Source organism: Mytilus trossulus, chromosome 11 (assembly GCF_036588685.1).
Source record: "Mytilus trossulus isolate FHL-02 chromosome 11, PNRI_Mtr1.1.1.hap1, whole genome shotgun sequence".
Taxonomy (NCBI): domain Eukaryota; kingdom Metazoa; phylum Mollusca; class Bivalvia; order Mytilida; family Mytilidae; genus Mytilus; species Mytilus trossulus.
The window spans coordinates 54,901,743-54,919,288 of NC_086383.1; the positions used below are offsets into that span (position 1 = coordinate 54,901,743).

Consider the following 17,546-nt stretch of genomic DNA (forward strand, 5'->3'; position numbering starts at 1 on the left):
ACCACGTAGCGTTATGGTCTCAGAATCTTAATTATCTGCTGGAACTAATATCTCATTTACTAATTTTATCACTGCAGCAGTGTCCACAATCATGCTCATATTCTGATCATATATACTGTGGATTCATTTATTTTCGTCGGTACCAATTTTCGTGGATTAGGAAAACTTGCATGTTCGTGGATATTTAATTTCGTGGTTTTGAAGCAGTCTACAGACAAGCCTATAGTAAATTTGTCATTCGTGGAACATTTAAGGTTGTGGTTCACCTGTAACCACGAAATCCACGAAAATTGGTATCCAACGAAAATTAGTGAATCCACAGTAGTGTGCTAGTCTCCTTCCAATGGTTTGTCAGAAGACAATATCGGACGAGCCCGTGAGCCTTTGTTCGGTTTCATCATGAGGTGATGTTTCATGGTCAATAGATTTGGGAGTCGAGCGTGGCCTACTGGGCCGACCCGTTGCTGTTTAAAGACTTAAAGAATACAATCTGGTTTGCTTTTGAAGTTTTCAACTGTTTTAACGCCTTGTTGATCGATTCTCGGTTCCTCTATATTACATGCCTGGAATCATCGTCTGTGTTTACCTTGCGAGCATACTATAAGGCAACATCGGCCAGGTAATATACAAACCTTTTCCCTGTTTTCCCATTGTCGTCTACCGACAGTCGATTGAAATTGGTAAGTGAACGCCTCCAAAGTCATGGATCATCTTCCATTACATATTTGCTATTTTGGATGCTGTCGGATCTGGTCACTGACACAATAATTTTTTTGCCATCGAGTATATTCTCTCTCCAGAGAGGAGTCTGAAGAAGAGCTGTTGTCACGCTCTTTTTGTGTCCTCTGCCTTTTCCTAGATCGTTAAGTAGAGTCAGATTGCTGTTGTGGCAAGCCTTCTAAAGCTCCAGGAGCTGACGAGGTTGTCATAGTTGGAGTCATTAATTTGGAAGGAGGGGGATTTGCTTTTGACCGGACAGGGAGGATACTGTTGGTAGACACTGCAGTCAGCATTGGAGAAACTTGATAGGATCCACTTCCTGCCAATTGTTACCTACTTGTATCTGCTAAAATTTCTTGGTACAATTGATGAAGTTGTCCTGTGCTAAAGCATGTAAAGTGTCTTTAGTTGTGTATTTCTCCATGTCTCCAAGTAATTTAGTTCTGCCATTTGAATGTTCTTGTCCTTGTTGTCCTGCATTCCTGCCATTTCACTGATATGTGTTCATACAACTCTCAAATCACAGTATAATATCAAAAATTGCAAAATATTGCAATCCAAGCAATAATAGGCAATGAATAATACCTTAGGGCAGATAAATCTCAAATTACACCATCTTTGTGTAACCCAAGATAGCAAATATTGCAGCTATAAATGAGAGCTACTACTGCAGCTTTTTATGAAAGCTACTACTTTGTATACGAAATGACAAGCCAGGCAAAATCAAAAAGACAGAACTTGAACAGAGACGTAATAACACTTAACTTTAATAAAATGCTTAAATTCAGGTCAATTCTCCTCAATGAATATTTGCTTTTTTACAAGGCGGTCATTTGAAGATATCCGTCATTTTGAATTTTAAGTATAGAGCAAAACAAAATCTTGCTAAGTACACCAAATTATTCAAATATGTTAAATTTGTGCTTCCAGCTGCAAATCTACTGTGGCTTGTGCAATACTGGAAAATATTTAAGATTGTATGGCAGCCATCTTGAAATACGCCGCCACATTAAATATTGAGGGTGGTTCCATATCTACTACTGCTCAGTACACAAAAATGTACCATCATGCAAAACTTGGTGCTTTCCTCATTATTTGAGCAATTTATGACCGATCGGCCGGATTAAACGATTAAACTGAACGTTCAGTTTAGTCTTTTGAAAGTTTGCTTAAATCTTTAATTATTAAATTTGTAAACGAAGTTGATAATTATAAATTTTGAATCATTTGGTGAAATTTTCAACATTTAAAAAAATATGTTTTTTTTTAATATTTCATGACTTTGAGAAAAAAAATCAAAAATAAAAATATAAAAACGCTTTAAGATTTGGAAGTATGGTGTTCAGTACCAGCTTGTTGACAGTTGACTTTTTTCAAGTCATAGAAATCAGTCCATAGATAAAGTTTTGTGTTGACTGGTCTGAAAAATGGAAAACCTTTTCACAGTTAACTTAGAAGAATTCGAATGTATATTTATCGCTCAACATGCTGAACTCGCATTCATTTGTAGCCTGAGTCGTTCAAAACATTGATGCATATGTTTATTTCCGTTTTGAATTCATATACTGCACCAGTATTGTCTTTAAAGATTAATATTTTCATAAATTATTTCATTTAGCAATCTTGTCAATTCCCAATTCCACATGTGCCTGACAGAGAGCTTTCGATGACTTCCCGACAGTGTATTCAAAAATAATTAATATTACGAAAATACAACTGTTCTTCAATATTTATTGTGTTAATATACATGCATTGAGATATTCATATACAATTTCAAGGTTAAACATGAAGAAAAATAGGTTATGTGGCTTGTTACAAATATTATTCATGTTGAACAGGATATAATAGAATAACAGCAATAATAACAATTATGGTTGTTATGCCCAAGAAGGAACGTTGTCGTCAGTTGTTGAAATCTAATAATAGAAAGGATAATTTGTTAGCTGTCAAAGATACAAGAAGTTTATATGTGGAGCAGGATCTGTTTACCCTTCCTGCGCACCTGAGATCACAGTTTATTTTCGACTTATGAGTTTGACTGTCCCTCTGGTATCTTTCGTCCCTCTGTTATATGTGGCCTTTGGTTTTAAGCAGAACTACTTATGGTAACGTTGGCTACCTATTATTTTTTAATGACTTACTTAATGTCGAATTGTTTATTTCCAGGTAGAAGCGATAATTCAAATTGAAATATTAGCGCTCAGTTACCAACTGAAATGTTTTGATAGTGGAAGTCGAAAGGCATTGCGCCAACAATTGAGGGATATTACTCGTGCCTGGGTCATACCAAGGGAAGGTTGGCAGTTGAAAAGTAAAGCCTATGTGGATAGTTTGTTCGAAGTACTGTACAATCGAACATATACGTTAGAAAAAAATAGAGTGGAGAAGTAAGTGTTTGCATATTGTAAGAAATTCAATGATTTTTTTCTTTGAAATCAATTGTTAAACGTAATGATGTGTTCCACAATATTCCACGGAAGCCCTAAAGATACAAATAATGGTTAAATAAATCCGTGATCTTGATATACCAACTCGGGGTCTCGGGTCAAAAATATGTTATCTAGTACTTATATTCCGTGGTCGCAGATACCCACTCCGTCAGTGCTTATGATTAAACAATATTTTGAATTTCAAATGAGTGATCTCTGAAAAAAAAAATGCATGTTCTTTTTTTTCGAAATCCGTAATTTCATTGGTTTCCGAAACGTTTTCATTATATATCTTGAATATCAAACAAGTACATCTCTTTCCAGAAACATCAAAGACAAGAACTTAATCAAATTACTTTTAATTGTTTGTTTTTCTATATAATTACTATCTTATAGATTGAAATAAACAATTAATTTTCCCATGATAATGACAGCCTTTTTTGAGATACACACTCTAGAAAGTTAATTTTTTTAACGACATCTTGCTAGAACTACAGAGAAATTATTCGGACAGTATTTTTTGGTCCAAAAAATATAGGTTCGTGTTGCTTTTCTTAGCGTATTTTGTACTTATATCTAATGCCTATAAATTTTGCACCTTAAAATACGTGTTTCGTCCTAGCGTTGAAAAGACGTCTTGTTTACGTTGAGGCTACGGAACATAATTTGTTTGGCCTATCATATCATGCAGAATGCGCGAAGTCCCTAATAATAAAAATATACGGGCGCACTTAGCAACCAATCAGGATTAGCCATACTCGTAATTCTGAATACCATGTTATGCTCATAAAATTGCTGCGCCCTTACAATCTCATGGTGTATTGTAACCTTAAGGATGTACACCTCTAATCAGCTAAACATATTTACCAATTATCATGAAAAACTCACATTTTTAGAATTGAATCTTTTTCCTACTTCCAATGTTGTGACCAATCTGAATAGATATATCGTAAAACTTTAGGTAGTGGTTAATATACAACAGTTTATTCAGATTGGGTTGCTGTTTCGTGTCAAAACTAACAGACTGTCAATTATGTAAATATGTGATTTTTCTCTATGTGTTTTCAGAATAAAATCTTTATTTCAACTGTTTAGTCAGAAATGATTAAAGAGGGACGAAAGATACCAAAAGGACAGTCAAACTCATAAATCTAAAACAAATTGACAACGCCATGGCTAAGAATGAAAAAGACAAACAGAAAAACAATAGTATACATGACACAACATAGAAAACTAAAGAATAAACAACACGAACCCCACCAAAAACTAGGGGTGATCTCAGGTGCTCCGGAAGGATAAGCAGATACTGCTCCACATGTGGCACCCGTCGTGTTGCTTATGTGATTACAAATCCGGTAAATAGTCTAATTCAGTAGGTCACATTCGTGAAAGGGAAGGGGATTGTAGTTACGACGTAAAGGACATATCCGATATCATTTGTGAAACGGTTATTCCATAAAGATCAACCAACTCGTGATGGCGTCCGTAAAATTTACGAAGGGATGATTTTAACTTCACCATTTGGAACTCTTGGTTTTATAGCTTCCTTGTGAGCAATAATCCTCTATCAAGAAAATCATTATAGGAAATGCAAGCACGGGAATATCGTATCAATGGGGAGATTTATACCCCGTATACAGGTGCTGCCGGAATGTTGCTACTTGAACATGGAAAGTTCACAATTGGAAAGCTGAAATCATCTCTTTTGTCATAAAGTTTTGTTTTCAACCGACCCTCATTGTCAATTTCTAGATGTAAGTCAAGATATGAAGCCGAATTAACTGTATCTGTAGTATCCATTATCTCCAACTCGATGGGATAGATGCGTTCCACATAGTCACCAAATTTTGAATTGTTTAGTGAAAGAACGTCATCTATATAGCGGAAAGTAAAAATATACATATTGGAAATAAAAGATTTATTTGGGATGAACATGCATGTTTCTGATCATTTCTTGCATTGTATTCCTCATCCATATTGTTCAACATTTTGTCTAATGAGAATGAGTTGATGTTTTACTTTACAATATGTTAGGAATATTGCACAATACACATTATAAGTTCTGTTCAACGTTTGAACTATCTGTGAAAAAAATTCCATATGGAAATGAAACGGAAACAAAAGTGCTCTGTACATGATGCGGACGTACTTCTATGGATGGGTACCAACTTTAGTGGTTAGAATAAAAGTTGCACGATTGTTGCTTTTTCTAATCGTAGATTTTAGATTTTGAAAGAAACAAGAATGTGTCCCAATTACGCGGATGCTCCATTCGCATTATCATTTTCTATGTTAAGTGGTCCTTAAAGATGGGTTAAAATATTTATATTGGCATAAAAATTAGAAAGATCATATCAAAGGGAACATGTGAACTATGTTTCAATTTGATTGGACTTCAACTTCATCAAAAACTACCTCGACCAAATAATTTAACCTTAAGAGAGAAAGACGGATGAACGGACGAATGAATGGACAAACGGACGAACGAACGAACCGACAGACCCACAGACCAGAAAACATAAGGCCAATAAAGGGAGCATAAAAAAAATGAATAGATAATTGACAGCCATCTTAAACAAAAACATGTATATATTCATATGTTGTTTTATAATTATTTCTGGGGCACTGCAAACTTGGGTGTTTCTTTCTATCTACTTGTTCGTTTGTTTATTGCTCGCAACATTCATCAAACTTTCAATAGGATAAAAGCTTCCTGAAAAAGGCCAAATTGCTAAGTAAACATTTTAATTCTTTCACTCTTTGATCAGAACTGATGACACTTATCAATCCACGATTGTTTGATCGACAGATAAACGGTCATTAAAGGTGTTGATTAAACAATAATCATGTCTTAGTCGCTTAGGGAGAGCAGTGACCGGTACATATAAACGCTACACAAGGTACTTTTTCTTGTAAACTTAATTTGGTTGAATTTTTTTATTTTATCTAAATGACAATTTATGAGGATATAAAATGAACACTTCATTAACGCATACCAGCACCGAAGTCAGTCAGTTATCGGTCTAAACTATATTTTGAGCTTTTAATCACTAAGCGTCCATCGTCCTTCGTACTTTGTCGTCCGCCAACAAAACAGGCCACCATGGCTAAAAATAAAACTTTATGATAAAATGTAGATGTTGGCTTATATATCTGAAACCAAAGCATTGAGAGCAAATCTGACATAGGGTAAAATTGTCAATATCTATCTGCCCCGAATTTCAGACAATCCATACAACCTCTTTGTTGGGTTGCTGCCCCTGAATTGTTTTTTTTTATGGAAGTCAGCATAGTAGATATAGCTACTAATAACACATAATGGTAAAATATAGAGTTTGTCTTCTATCTCTGAAATTAAAGCAAAAGTATAATGGTTGCATTACTTCATGCATCAATTGTAAACACAATTATCCTTGGAGACTTTAGTTGTATGACTCTTTGTTTAAAAGAAATACTGTGAATCAACGAAATAAGCTCTGGACATAGTATTTACTGGATCGATCACACTATTAAAATTTCCTGTATAGTTATAGAAATAATAGAGCTCAATGCATTCAAGTGAAGGTGAAAGTGAAAGTGAACTGACCAAGATTTTGCCATAAATTGCATAATAATTGATTACATAATAATTGCATAACAAAAATATTGCATATATTTAAAAGATTAATCTTATATCTATATATGTCGTGTACAAGCAAGTTGCGATTGTGTACAGGTTATAACACGTACACAAATATTGTACAGGTTATAACTTGTATAATGCAAAAATACAAGTTATAACATGTACAAAAGTACCTCGTACATGTTAAAACCTGTACAATATTGCTTAAAAATGGGTTTAACTTGTACAAAATCGAAAAATAAGGATATGTTTCTATTATCATGAATATTGCAACAGATGTTATTGACCTCAAAAATATTTTCATAACGTTTTTATTATTCCTTCATGTTAGTGTGTTTTGTCCTTTTTTGATACAGTTAATGTACAGGGGTCTTAAGATATATCTTAGAACATGTCTTATGATCCTCTTATGACTATCTATGACCATATCTTTATTTGATGAATTATAATTGTGAGTGTCTACTTTGAGGCCAATAGTAAAATACTCTCATTCTAGTTGACAATAAAAGACATAAGAGGATAGCCACGACAGATGTGCTACAAATAAAATTGGAAATGGAAATGGGGTATGTTTCTAAAAGACAACAACCAGCCCTTGGATCAGACGACATCCTTAGGACATAAATACATGCTTTTAAAGTAGAGGATCATCAATATGACATCCGCCTCATGCAATGATCTTATAGTTTATATATAAAAAAAATATATATAAATTTACATAAGTCATGTTGAGGGCCAAACATGTTGAAGAGTAGATCCAAAGATATTGATAATGAAGCGTGGTCCAATGAAAACTATTTCAGCTCTCTCTTGCTTTTACAGAGTAAGCATATAAGACATTGTTTTAGTCTTTGCATGCTATAAAACGAGATGGAGGAGTTTTACCCAAAACATTTAGGCATCGTTCTTTAAAAGTTTGGAAGAATTTATTTACAAGTATATAATGTAATTGTCATTGAGAAAATGAAAGCTTTTAGTAAATAGTTTCACACTTACTTAAGCCATGATGGACTACATAACAGATACAATTACATGAAAACACATTTTGCCAACATAAGTCATGAAACATATATTTCTGAAACTTTCTGATCATTGACCTCTACAGAAAAAGACACGTTCTGGTCTGTTTATTGTTGTTCTTTATGCATTGGTGAATTAAAATGTATTTTTTACTTCATTTAGATTTATCTTAAATTTTGAACAAGTTAAAACCATTTTTAAGCAATATTTTGTACAGGTTATAACATGTATGAGGTACTTTGATACATGTTATAACTTGTATTCTTGCATTATACAAGTTATAACATGTACAATATTTTAATTTTTGTACATGTTATAACCTGTACAAAATCGCTACTTGTACACGACATATTTATATGTTGTGTACAAGTTATCATTTTGTACAAATTACATTTTGTACAAAAATATTGTACAAATTATAATTTGTATTTTGACTTTGTACAAATTGTAATTTGTACAAAAAGTGCTTAAATATTCAAATTACAATTTGTACAAAAATGGACAAAAATTCACTTATAAATTGTACAATAATTTGTCACATGGATTTTTGTGAAAAAAGCATTGATACACATTATTGAATTGCTTTTAAATGACCACACAGTTAACCTAAGTTACAAAATTCAAAAGTAGTTCTTTATCACTCGTTTAAGCAGATGATCTAGTGATTTATTGAATCAGGTATTGCACAAAATTTTTTGACTCTCAAATCGTTTATGACCTGTGTTAAATGCATTTTAAGCCTCGGTCACACCTTACCGGATAGCACGAATGGACGACTAACGGATGAAAACAAAAGTTGTCCGTTGACAAAATTGTTATCCGTTGGGAGTCCGTTGATGTACTGACAGAATAAAACGGACGTGTAACGGATGCATAACGGACACACACCGGATATGCAACGTACGAGAAACGGACATGTTACGGACAGAACGGATGTCGAACGTACATCCAACGGACGAGTAACGCTTAAAACAGACACCTAACGGAAGCGTACCGGATAAAACGGATGAACAAGATATACAGAAAAATCAAAGGCGACAATAATAATACATGTACATCGCATAAGTATTTAAAATATTTCTGGGTAATTGGTTTTGTTTTGTTCTTCAAAATTCCTCCAAAGGCCAGTGTCTGGCCTGAATAAGAACTGCTTGATTGTGCAGACGTGCTTATACACTAAGATCGATTATGAATAAAAAGAATTCATGAACCTTAAGAAATCTGACATATCAATAATTGGCATTTCTGATGCGAAACTTTCAATTGGCATTTATCCGTTTCAGATCCGTTTTATCCGTTATACGTCCGGTAGAAGTCCGTTTTTCATTCGTTCAACACACGTCTTATCCGTTAAACGTCCGGTAGACGTCCGTTGGTCAATTTATCTTCCAGACCTCTAACGGATGTATAACGGACACGTAACGGATACAAAACGGAAACGAAACGGACAAGTATTATAAACTAGTTGGTGTAGTATTATAAAATCATCAGACCTAATTGCATTGAACCATCAATCTTTTCACAAACAAAAGTGAAGGGAAATAAGTCATGCAAATCCAATCTTTTGATGTACCAATTACAAATATTAATCATCACTTGTTTAAAGAAAGTTTTCCATGGACTCTTTGAAATAACGAATAAGTGGCAACAAATCTTTCGAGATCCTTCTCACAATTCAAAGTATCAAATTTTACAAAATTTAAAATATAATAATTTTTGCAAAGTTTCTGAATAAAAATAAATCCTCCAAATAATTCATCAATCAGTACAATTGAATGATATGTTTTTAGAAAAAGTAGTTAATGTATTAAAAATTTGAAAAAAAAATCATATTTGTTTACTTTTTTCTCTCAAAAATTTTAAAAATAAATCTGCCGTTTGTAGTTGTGTAAAAACGCTGTATTTTGTTAATAAGGCTTAAAGTGTGGTCAGTTAATTACAATTCTATCATGTGAATTATTGAATTTTTCATCAAAATTCATATTTAAAACTGTTGTACAAGTTATAAGTGAATTTTGGTCAAATTTTGTACAAATTGTAATTTGTACCGGCACGTTTTGTACAAATTATAATGTGTACAAAGTCAAAATACAAATTATAATTTGTACAATTTGTACAATATTTTTGTACAAATTATAATTTGTAGAAAATGATAACTTGTACACAACATATACATATTTTATTAATTTATATGCAGTCTAAAGAAAGTAACAGCATTTTAAAGGTTGGAGATTGAAAGTAAAAAAATCTTTGTATTGTGCTACCTTATCATGCTTATAGGAATATGTCGGAAATGATGATGAATTTTGAATCCAAAGGTTTGTTGACTTTTTGATAAAACATGTTCTTTCTTCAGAAAGCTTGCAACTTATGTTTGTCGTTTTCTGAATGTGTCTTTAAGATTGTATTTTATTCGTTTAAAATTAAATGGTTATAGAATACTAGGATTGACAGTTTCTGTTCGCAACAATTTTAGGAAATAAAGAATTGCAACTATAAAATTTGTCGTTGCCTTCATTAATTAAATCTTTGATAACTTCTTCATCCTAAAATCGGGAAAGTTATATTTATGCTTTTGCTGGATTGAAAATCTTCGGATACATACAATACACATATCAAAGACGTTTGTCTTCTTTTTTGTATTGAAATATTCATACTGAGTACAGCTTTTGTCGATATGATAAGGGTATATCTTAAGAACCAGTCTGGTAATATTTTGAATGGTTATATACAAATAATTTGACATGTAAGATTGACTCCTAATCAAATGTTTCAGCTGGTCAATAGCATCAAATAAATTAAGGAGATGTGGAATGAGTGCCAATGAGACAACTCTCAATTTAAGTCATCACTTCTAAAAGTAAACCCTTATAGGTCAAAGTACGGTCTTCAACACGAAGTCCTGCCTCATACGGAACAGCAAGCTTTGAAAAATAATCAAAGCAAGCGCATTCAAATTGTAAAACAAAAGGTTTAATCTAAAAAGAAAAAACAAAAACGAGAAACACTTATGAACCACATCAACAAACGACAACTACTTAACATCACAATCCTGACTTAGAACAGGTGCAAATAATTGCAGCGGGTTTAAACGTTTTAATAAGTACCAACCTTCACCCTTATCTGAAACAATAGTGTAACATAACAGCATAGAAAGACACATATAAAATTACCAATTGAAATGGCGTATCTAATTACTCAATAAAAAGACATATTAACATAAGTGAATATAAACTGATAGCATACAATGATGAACAAGGTAAATACAAAATCATTAAATCAAGGGGCGAATCAATAAAGTAACAGTAAGTTACCGCTGTAAATGTAAATGTTAAACAGTTTTTTAGAAAAAAAGAAAAAAAAAACCTTGTACAAAAATCCGCCATTTACAATAATATACACAGGTAAATGAAATTAATGTTGTTGTTATGTATACAGTTTAAATTGAAGAAGGACATTTTTTTACAAAATAAATGATTTTGATATTCATCGTTCGAACTTAGTTACAGTTAACAGCGCAAAAAAATGCAATAAAGAGGATTGACCTGGGGTTTTCTTCATGAACAAATCTATTCACTTTATACTAGTTAGTAACTGAAACTGGCACAACTAGTAGTTCACTGCATTTTCAAATTAGTCTGATTATAACTTTATATAACTCAGTACTTTTTTAGTCAGCCTTGAAAGGTTCCGATAGGAAAAGTGTGAAAAATTTCCAACGAAAAAAATTAACGGCATAACTAAAAACAAATTTAATAAATAAAAAAAAAACTCAAGAATGAACAAACGACAACACTGAATAACAGGTTTCAGTTGTGGGTAAAACATATTAAAAATATGTGTGTCCACTCATTTACGTATCTACAACTGGTTAAATATGATGAAACTTAATAAACACATTCATCGCTTTCTTATAAGTAGGTATCTGAAAAAAAAACATCATTGTGAGAATCAGTTTCTAATTACAATTATAAGATTACATCCTTCAAACGCTTTGAGTATACACCCTTGGTAAAATATGAATATATTGTTTGGGCTGTTCGGATCGTACTCCCGAGTCATATGCTGTTCTACAATGTATGATGTCATCGAACATGATGTCAAAATAAAAGCATTTTACGGGAAACTATTCGCTTGTGAAATCTAAAATCATCACAAAAAGTAAACGTAAACAATCAATGCTTAAACGTATTATATAAGCCTTTTTTGTACAAATAAACTCATTACAGATATCAGGATTAAAATTTATATTTACACCAGACGTGTGTTTCGTCTACATAAGACTTATCAGTGACGCTTGAATAAACAAATGTTTAAAAGGCCATAAAAGTACGAAGTTGATCGACCCAGTGATTGAAAAAAGACTCATCACAGATAACAGGATTAAAATTTTATACTTACGCCAGACGCGCGTTTCGTCTACATAAGACTCATCAGTGACGCTCGAATCAAAAAATGTTTAAAAGGGCAAAAAAGTACCAAGTTGAAGAGCATTGAGGACCAAAAATGCCTAGAAGTTTTACCAAATACAGCTAAGGTAATCTATTCCTGAGGTAGAAAAGTTTTATTTTTTTTCAAAAATTCAAAGTTTGTTAACAGTTGATCAATAATTATGAACATATCGATAATAACTCAAGTCAACACAAAAGTGCTGACTACTGGGCTGGTAATACATTCGGGGAAAAAAATCTCTACCAGCAGTGGCATCAATGAGTACAACTATCATTAAGATTTATCCAAACCTATCTAAACATGCTAAATATGTCATGGTAAATAGCTTAAGCATTTCACTTATGCAGTTTGCTCCGTTCGTTTACGTCAATTTAATAGTAGGTTTATTTATGGGAATGGCAAATAATGCCTTCACCTAGAGCTCTTCGATCAAAATCAATTGCCGTTTTCGTCCTATTACAATCGAAATAATTCATGGGGGCTTGAATATATCGTGATTTTTCCACGGGCTGTCCCTTTACGCCGATATTTAACCCCTCGCTATCGCTTACGGTAAAATATTTGTCATAAAGGGCCAACCCGTGGTAAAATCACGACATATTCAAGCCCCCATGAATTATTTCTTAAATATATAGATGCAATGGTCCACAGATAAAAGGTTTTGTTTTATTGCATATGACGTATTGTCGATCGACTAACGATTCTATGTCCAATTTAGAGTAACTTTTCAATGTGTTGATGGTTATAATAACTTGACGAGCTCCACATCAATGGATTATTTATTTATTGTTAAATTTTAAATAAAAGTTCGAGCCAATATTTTATTATACATGTAGTTTATTTTTAAGAGCAGCTACATGGATCGAAAACATTGCAATCTATATTTTAGAAGACAGTTCTACTTGTATTTGTATATGAACATCTAGTTACTTATTTAAGTTTTTATTTTCAATTTTATTTTGGTTATTTTTATGATTGGAATCATTGAAATATTGTAATGTTGCATTACAGATGCGATTCATTTTCTGATGAAGAAATACAAGGATTATTGATAGCGAATGAACAATGTTACATATTGGATGAAGCATTCAAAAGTGACCCTGACAAAAAAGCTGCTTTACCTTATATAAGAAAAGCGGATCAACTCAGCCCAGCGTATTCAGATATAGGATCATCTGTGGGTATGTAGTAAAGGAACACTTCCTCTGTTGAATTACGCTTCGGCAATAGTAAATCACTCAGACAATTTACTTGAAAGCGTAAAGACAAAAACAATTTGTTTCGCAGCTCAAATTCTAGAATTTCACTATAAATAATCTACATAGGCATCCATCGATCTCGAATCCATTTAAGATTTTGAGAAAGATATATCAACGAAAATTGGGTTTGTGCTGAAATCAAGTTAAAACCTAGTAAAGATTTGCCTGTACAAAGGCAGGAATATGACCTTTAGTATCATTTCGTTTAATGTGTATGAGCTTATGATCATGCCATTTTTTTTGTGCACTTTATTATGGGACCTCGTGTCATCATGAATGATAACTTTTATTGTGTAATGCAACTGGTTAAGGAATAACACGTGATGTGCAGTTAGCCAATCATAATAACGTATTATTATGAAACATACATCTTATGTAATTATTATAGTTAACTATTAAACTGATCTACTGATCATGCATCGTAGCCCGACTGAAAGTTTAACACAAACAAAGCAGAAACAATGATTTCTTAAGTCTACTTGGTCGATATAAACACAGTTCATATTACCAATATTGAAGCAGATTAAATTCTATATCATAGAAGCTATAATACTTACAATTTAGATGTCAATAATATATATAAACATATAAGTTTAGGTGTATATAATATATATAAATATATACATATAAGTAAATTATTTTCTGTTAAGTATTTAATTTATATTAAGATCAATTTTGTTACATCATGTGATCAATTTATTTGGCAATCGCAAATGGCAGTCAGCAGGGTTTACGAACATCAGGTGTTCGACCTGTTACTCAAATGCGTTTTGTTTAAATATACTTTTCACTTTTTTTTGGTGTTTTGGAAAATATGTTTGTGATGTATTAGACTCTTTCACAACGAAAATGCACACGTTTGAAAGTTGCAGTTTTTATCCGAACGAAATCATAGATTTGAACATAGTTTTCAATTTATACTTGTTTATATTTTTCGTTTGGGCTTGTATCATATTCCCCCTATCGGTTTTATATGATCCGTACATCCTACATTTACGCTTTTGAATTCAAGAGTCTTTCCTAAATTTAGATAAATTATATGTTCTTCCAAATACCGTTTCGATCCCTAATATCATTGACAAGACATTTCTTGTTGAAATTGTGATCTGGTGTAACACATAAATGCACCGCATGTTTGTTGTATGACAGCTTTGCCACTCTGTTAAGTATTTAATTAATATTAAGATCCATTTGTTTACATCTTGTAGTCATTTTTTTTGGCAATCGCCAATGACAGTCAGCAAGGTATAAGAACATCAGTTGTAAGACCTGTGAGTCAAATGCGCTTTGTTAAAATATACTTTTTCACTTTTTTTGTCTTTTGGATAATGTTGTTTGTGCTGTAATAGGTTCTAAATTTTATCAATAAGAATTTGTTCTAAAACACAAAATAAGTGGAAAAGACTGCATATAAAAGTCATGTATGTTAAAACTCAATAGGAATTTTTCACATATAGTTCTGGCAGAGGAAAGCTTACAGCGAAATTTGTTTTACATGCACACGTATATTTATTGCGGTTTTTATCCAACGCAATCATAGGTTTGCACGTAGTTTTCAAATTAGACTTGTTCATAAAAATAAATATTGATATTATACATATATACCACTGTCGGTCTATTTTTATGTATTGCTGTTGAGAGTTGTAAGTTGTAAGCAATTATGTCTTTCACAGCAAAAACAAAAAAAAAACAGAAGTAATTGCACGGTAATGATAATAACTGTATGTCGTGTATTAATATCCGATGCATGTGTGCTCATCTTCAAACAGGAGATATAACTTACATAAGCTCGCATTACACCGATGTCTTAGCCTCGTATAACTGCAGCTGATATTTTAAAACTAATAGTTCTTGTCTATATATTTGTATTTTTCATACCAATTAATTATGAACTAAAATTTATAAATACATCGTTGATCATGATTACATAGTGATTGATACTCACAAAAAAAATTAATAAATTGAAAATTCTTGCCTTCCTTTGTCATGTTGGTGGCCATCTTAAAAATATTTGACATCCGATTAATCATCTACATATTTTACTCATCTTTCTTTAAAGTTTCATTTAAAAATGATTACACCAGTTATTTCAGAGATGGACACATGTTGTTGAAAAAAACATATAAATATAGATTTCTAACACAAAATAAATATGGTATAAAGACATGGTTTAACCGATACAGCATATCAAAGAATCCCAAGATTTTAAATTTTGATCAAATTTGATGAGTTTAATTTTCAACCCTTAAGACCTCAATGTGAATCAAGTTCATATTAACAAGACCCAAAATCCAAAAACTGAAAACTTGAAAAACTGGAATAAAAATAAAAAATCTAAAAACATATTTATGTTCAGAATATTTGATTATTTCTATACACATGTATCAAAGAATCATAAAAAGAGTTAATATTTTGTTAAAATCAAACTAAGTTAAAAAATTTAAATCAATTGGACCTTACAATTTTGACAAATTCAAAACCGGACTTAAATTCAGAATCTGAATACATGTTTGCATTTGGTATAGTGTATATATGTTTATAGAAAAGTAAAATTACAAAAATACTATTCAAACTCCGAAGAAATTCAAAACGTATTCCATCAAATGGCAAAATCAAATGACAAAGCACATTAAACGAATGGACAACTGTCATATTCCTGACTTGGTACAAAATTCGAAAAGAACCCAAAGAGTTCCATTTAGTAGAAATCAAACAAAGTTTTTATTTTTGGACCATTTGCAATTAAATGACCAATTTAAAATTGGGCTCAATTGCAACTCTACAATTTAAATACATGGTAATATTTAACATATCAAAGAATGCAAATAATGTATCTATTTTCAATTTGTTCTTGTCCTAAACATGCATGAACTATTTGCTATTGGACATTCAACAACCACCAATTTATCAATTAATCTAACAGGTGTATAACATGTACTATTATGTTATCATATAAGTGATTACATAAAATTTGTATTATTATCTATTCCATATTCTTCTATGCATATTTATAATGCACATGTATTTAGTTTGACCTAGATAGTGTCACTTTATCTAAACAATTCTTAATTGAGCATTGAGCACTTGCATATCCCTATAAAAAGTGTAAAACTGTAAAATGATTCTCCAATTTTGTTTTATATCACAAAATATATCAGACAGGAAATGTAGGGTTGAGTAGCACTTCTGTGCATGTGCATGTAGTTTAAATAGGTATTTTTTTTTTAAAAAAGCCTTATAATCATGATAAGTAATCTACAAACTTGTACATGTAAGGTCCTAAAATAGAACAACTTTACCAAAGTTTGCAATGCTTTTGATTTTTTTAGTCTCCATGGCCTAGTTGTCCGTTAAAAAATATTGTTTTCCAGATTAAGTTGTCTAGTGTAATATGCATGTTGTACAACGTATGTAAATAAGTATTTGTATATATGGAGCTTTTCCACGAGATAATATTTTTTAGTAGACTGAACAACGTCCAGTAAGAACTAAAACATAACTAAGGGGAAGGGAATACAAACTGGTGCTGTTAAATCTTGAACATGCTGAAATAATTCTGGTCTGGAAATTGTATTAAAACCTGGGTTTTTTTGGGGTCTTTTTTTTAAGCAGAAAATAAATAGTGTACCCTAGGTAATAGATTGAAAATTAATATTCCGTTCTAAGCTGCCACAGACATATAGATTTTTACCATCCTACCCTCCCCTTTGCTTTTTTAGAATCAAATAGTCGTACCATTACCCTGCCCTAGACAGAAAAATGTATATAAAAGTGATATTATTTGTTTCCATTGCCATAGGATATACATAAGATGTTTAAAAACTAAGTGAGGTGTAAATTAATATTCACGCCCTTTCATCAACACCTAACCACCCCCTCCCATCCCCACTTCTTTTTAATCTAGTCTATCAAATATGGTCTCCTTATTTCAGATGGACTATAAGGAACAATGAAAATTTAGTGTAAGATTTGTACCTGTTCCTACTGGAATAACTCGTCCTTTATACAGCCGGTTATGAAGGATAAATATAATGGTTCATCTTT

General features: G+C 32.0%; 1 protein-coding gene across 1 annotated transcript in view; it reads left to right on the forward strand.

Moving 5' to 3' along the window:
- Positions 1 to 1,425: 1,425 nt before the first annotated feature.
- Positions 1,426 to 17,546, forward strand: part of LOC134690171 (clumping factor A-like) — a 29,628-nt gene continuing 13,507 nt past the window's right edge. Inside the window, exons 1-3 of the mRNA XM_063550149.1 lie at positions 1,426 to 1,470; positions 2,887 to 3,107; positions 13,255 to 13,424. Coding sequence (XP_063406219.1) covers positions 1,426 to 1,470; positions 2,887 to 3,107; positions 13,255 to 13,424 — 436 coding nt within the window. The remainder of the gene's footprint in view (positions 1,471 to 2,886; positions 3,108 to 13,254; positions 13,425 to 17,546) is intronic.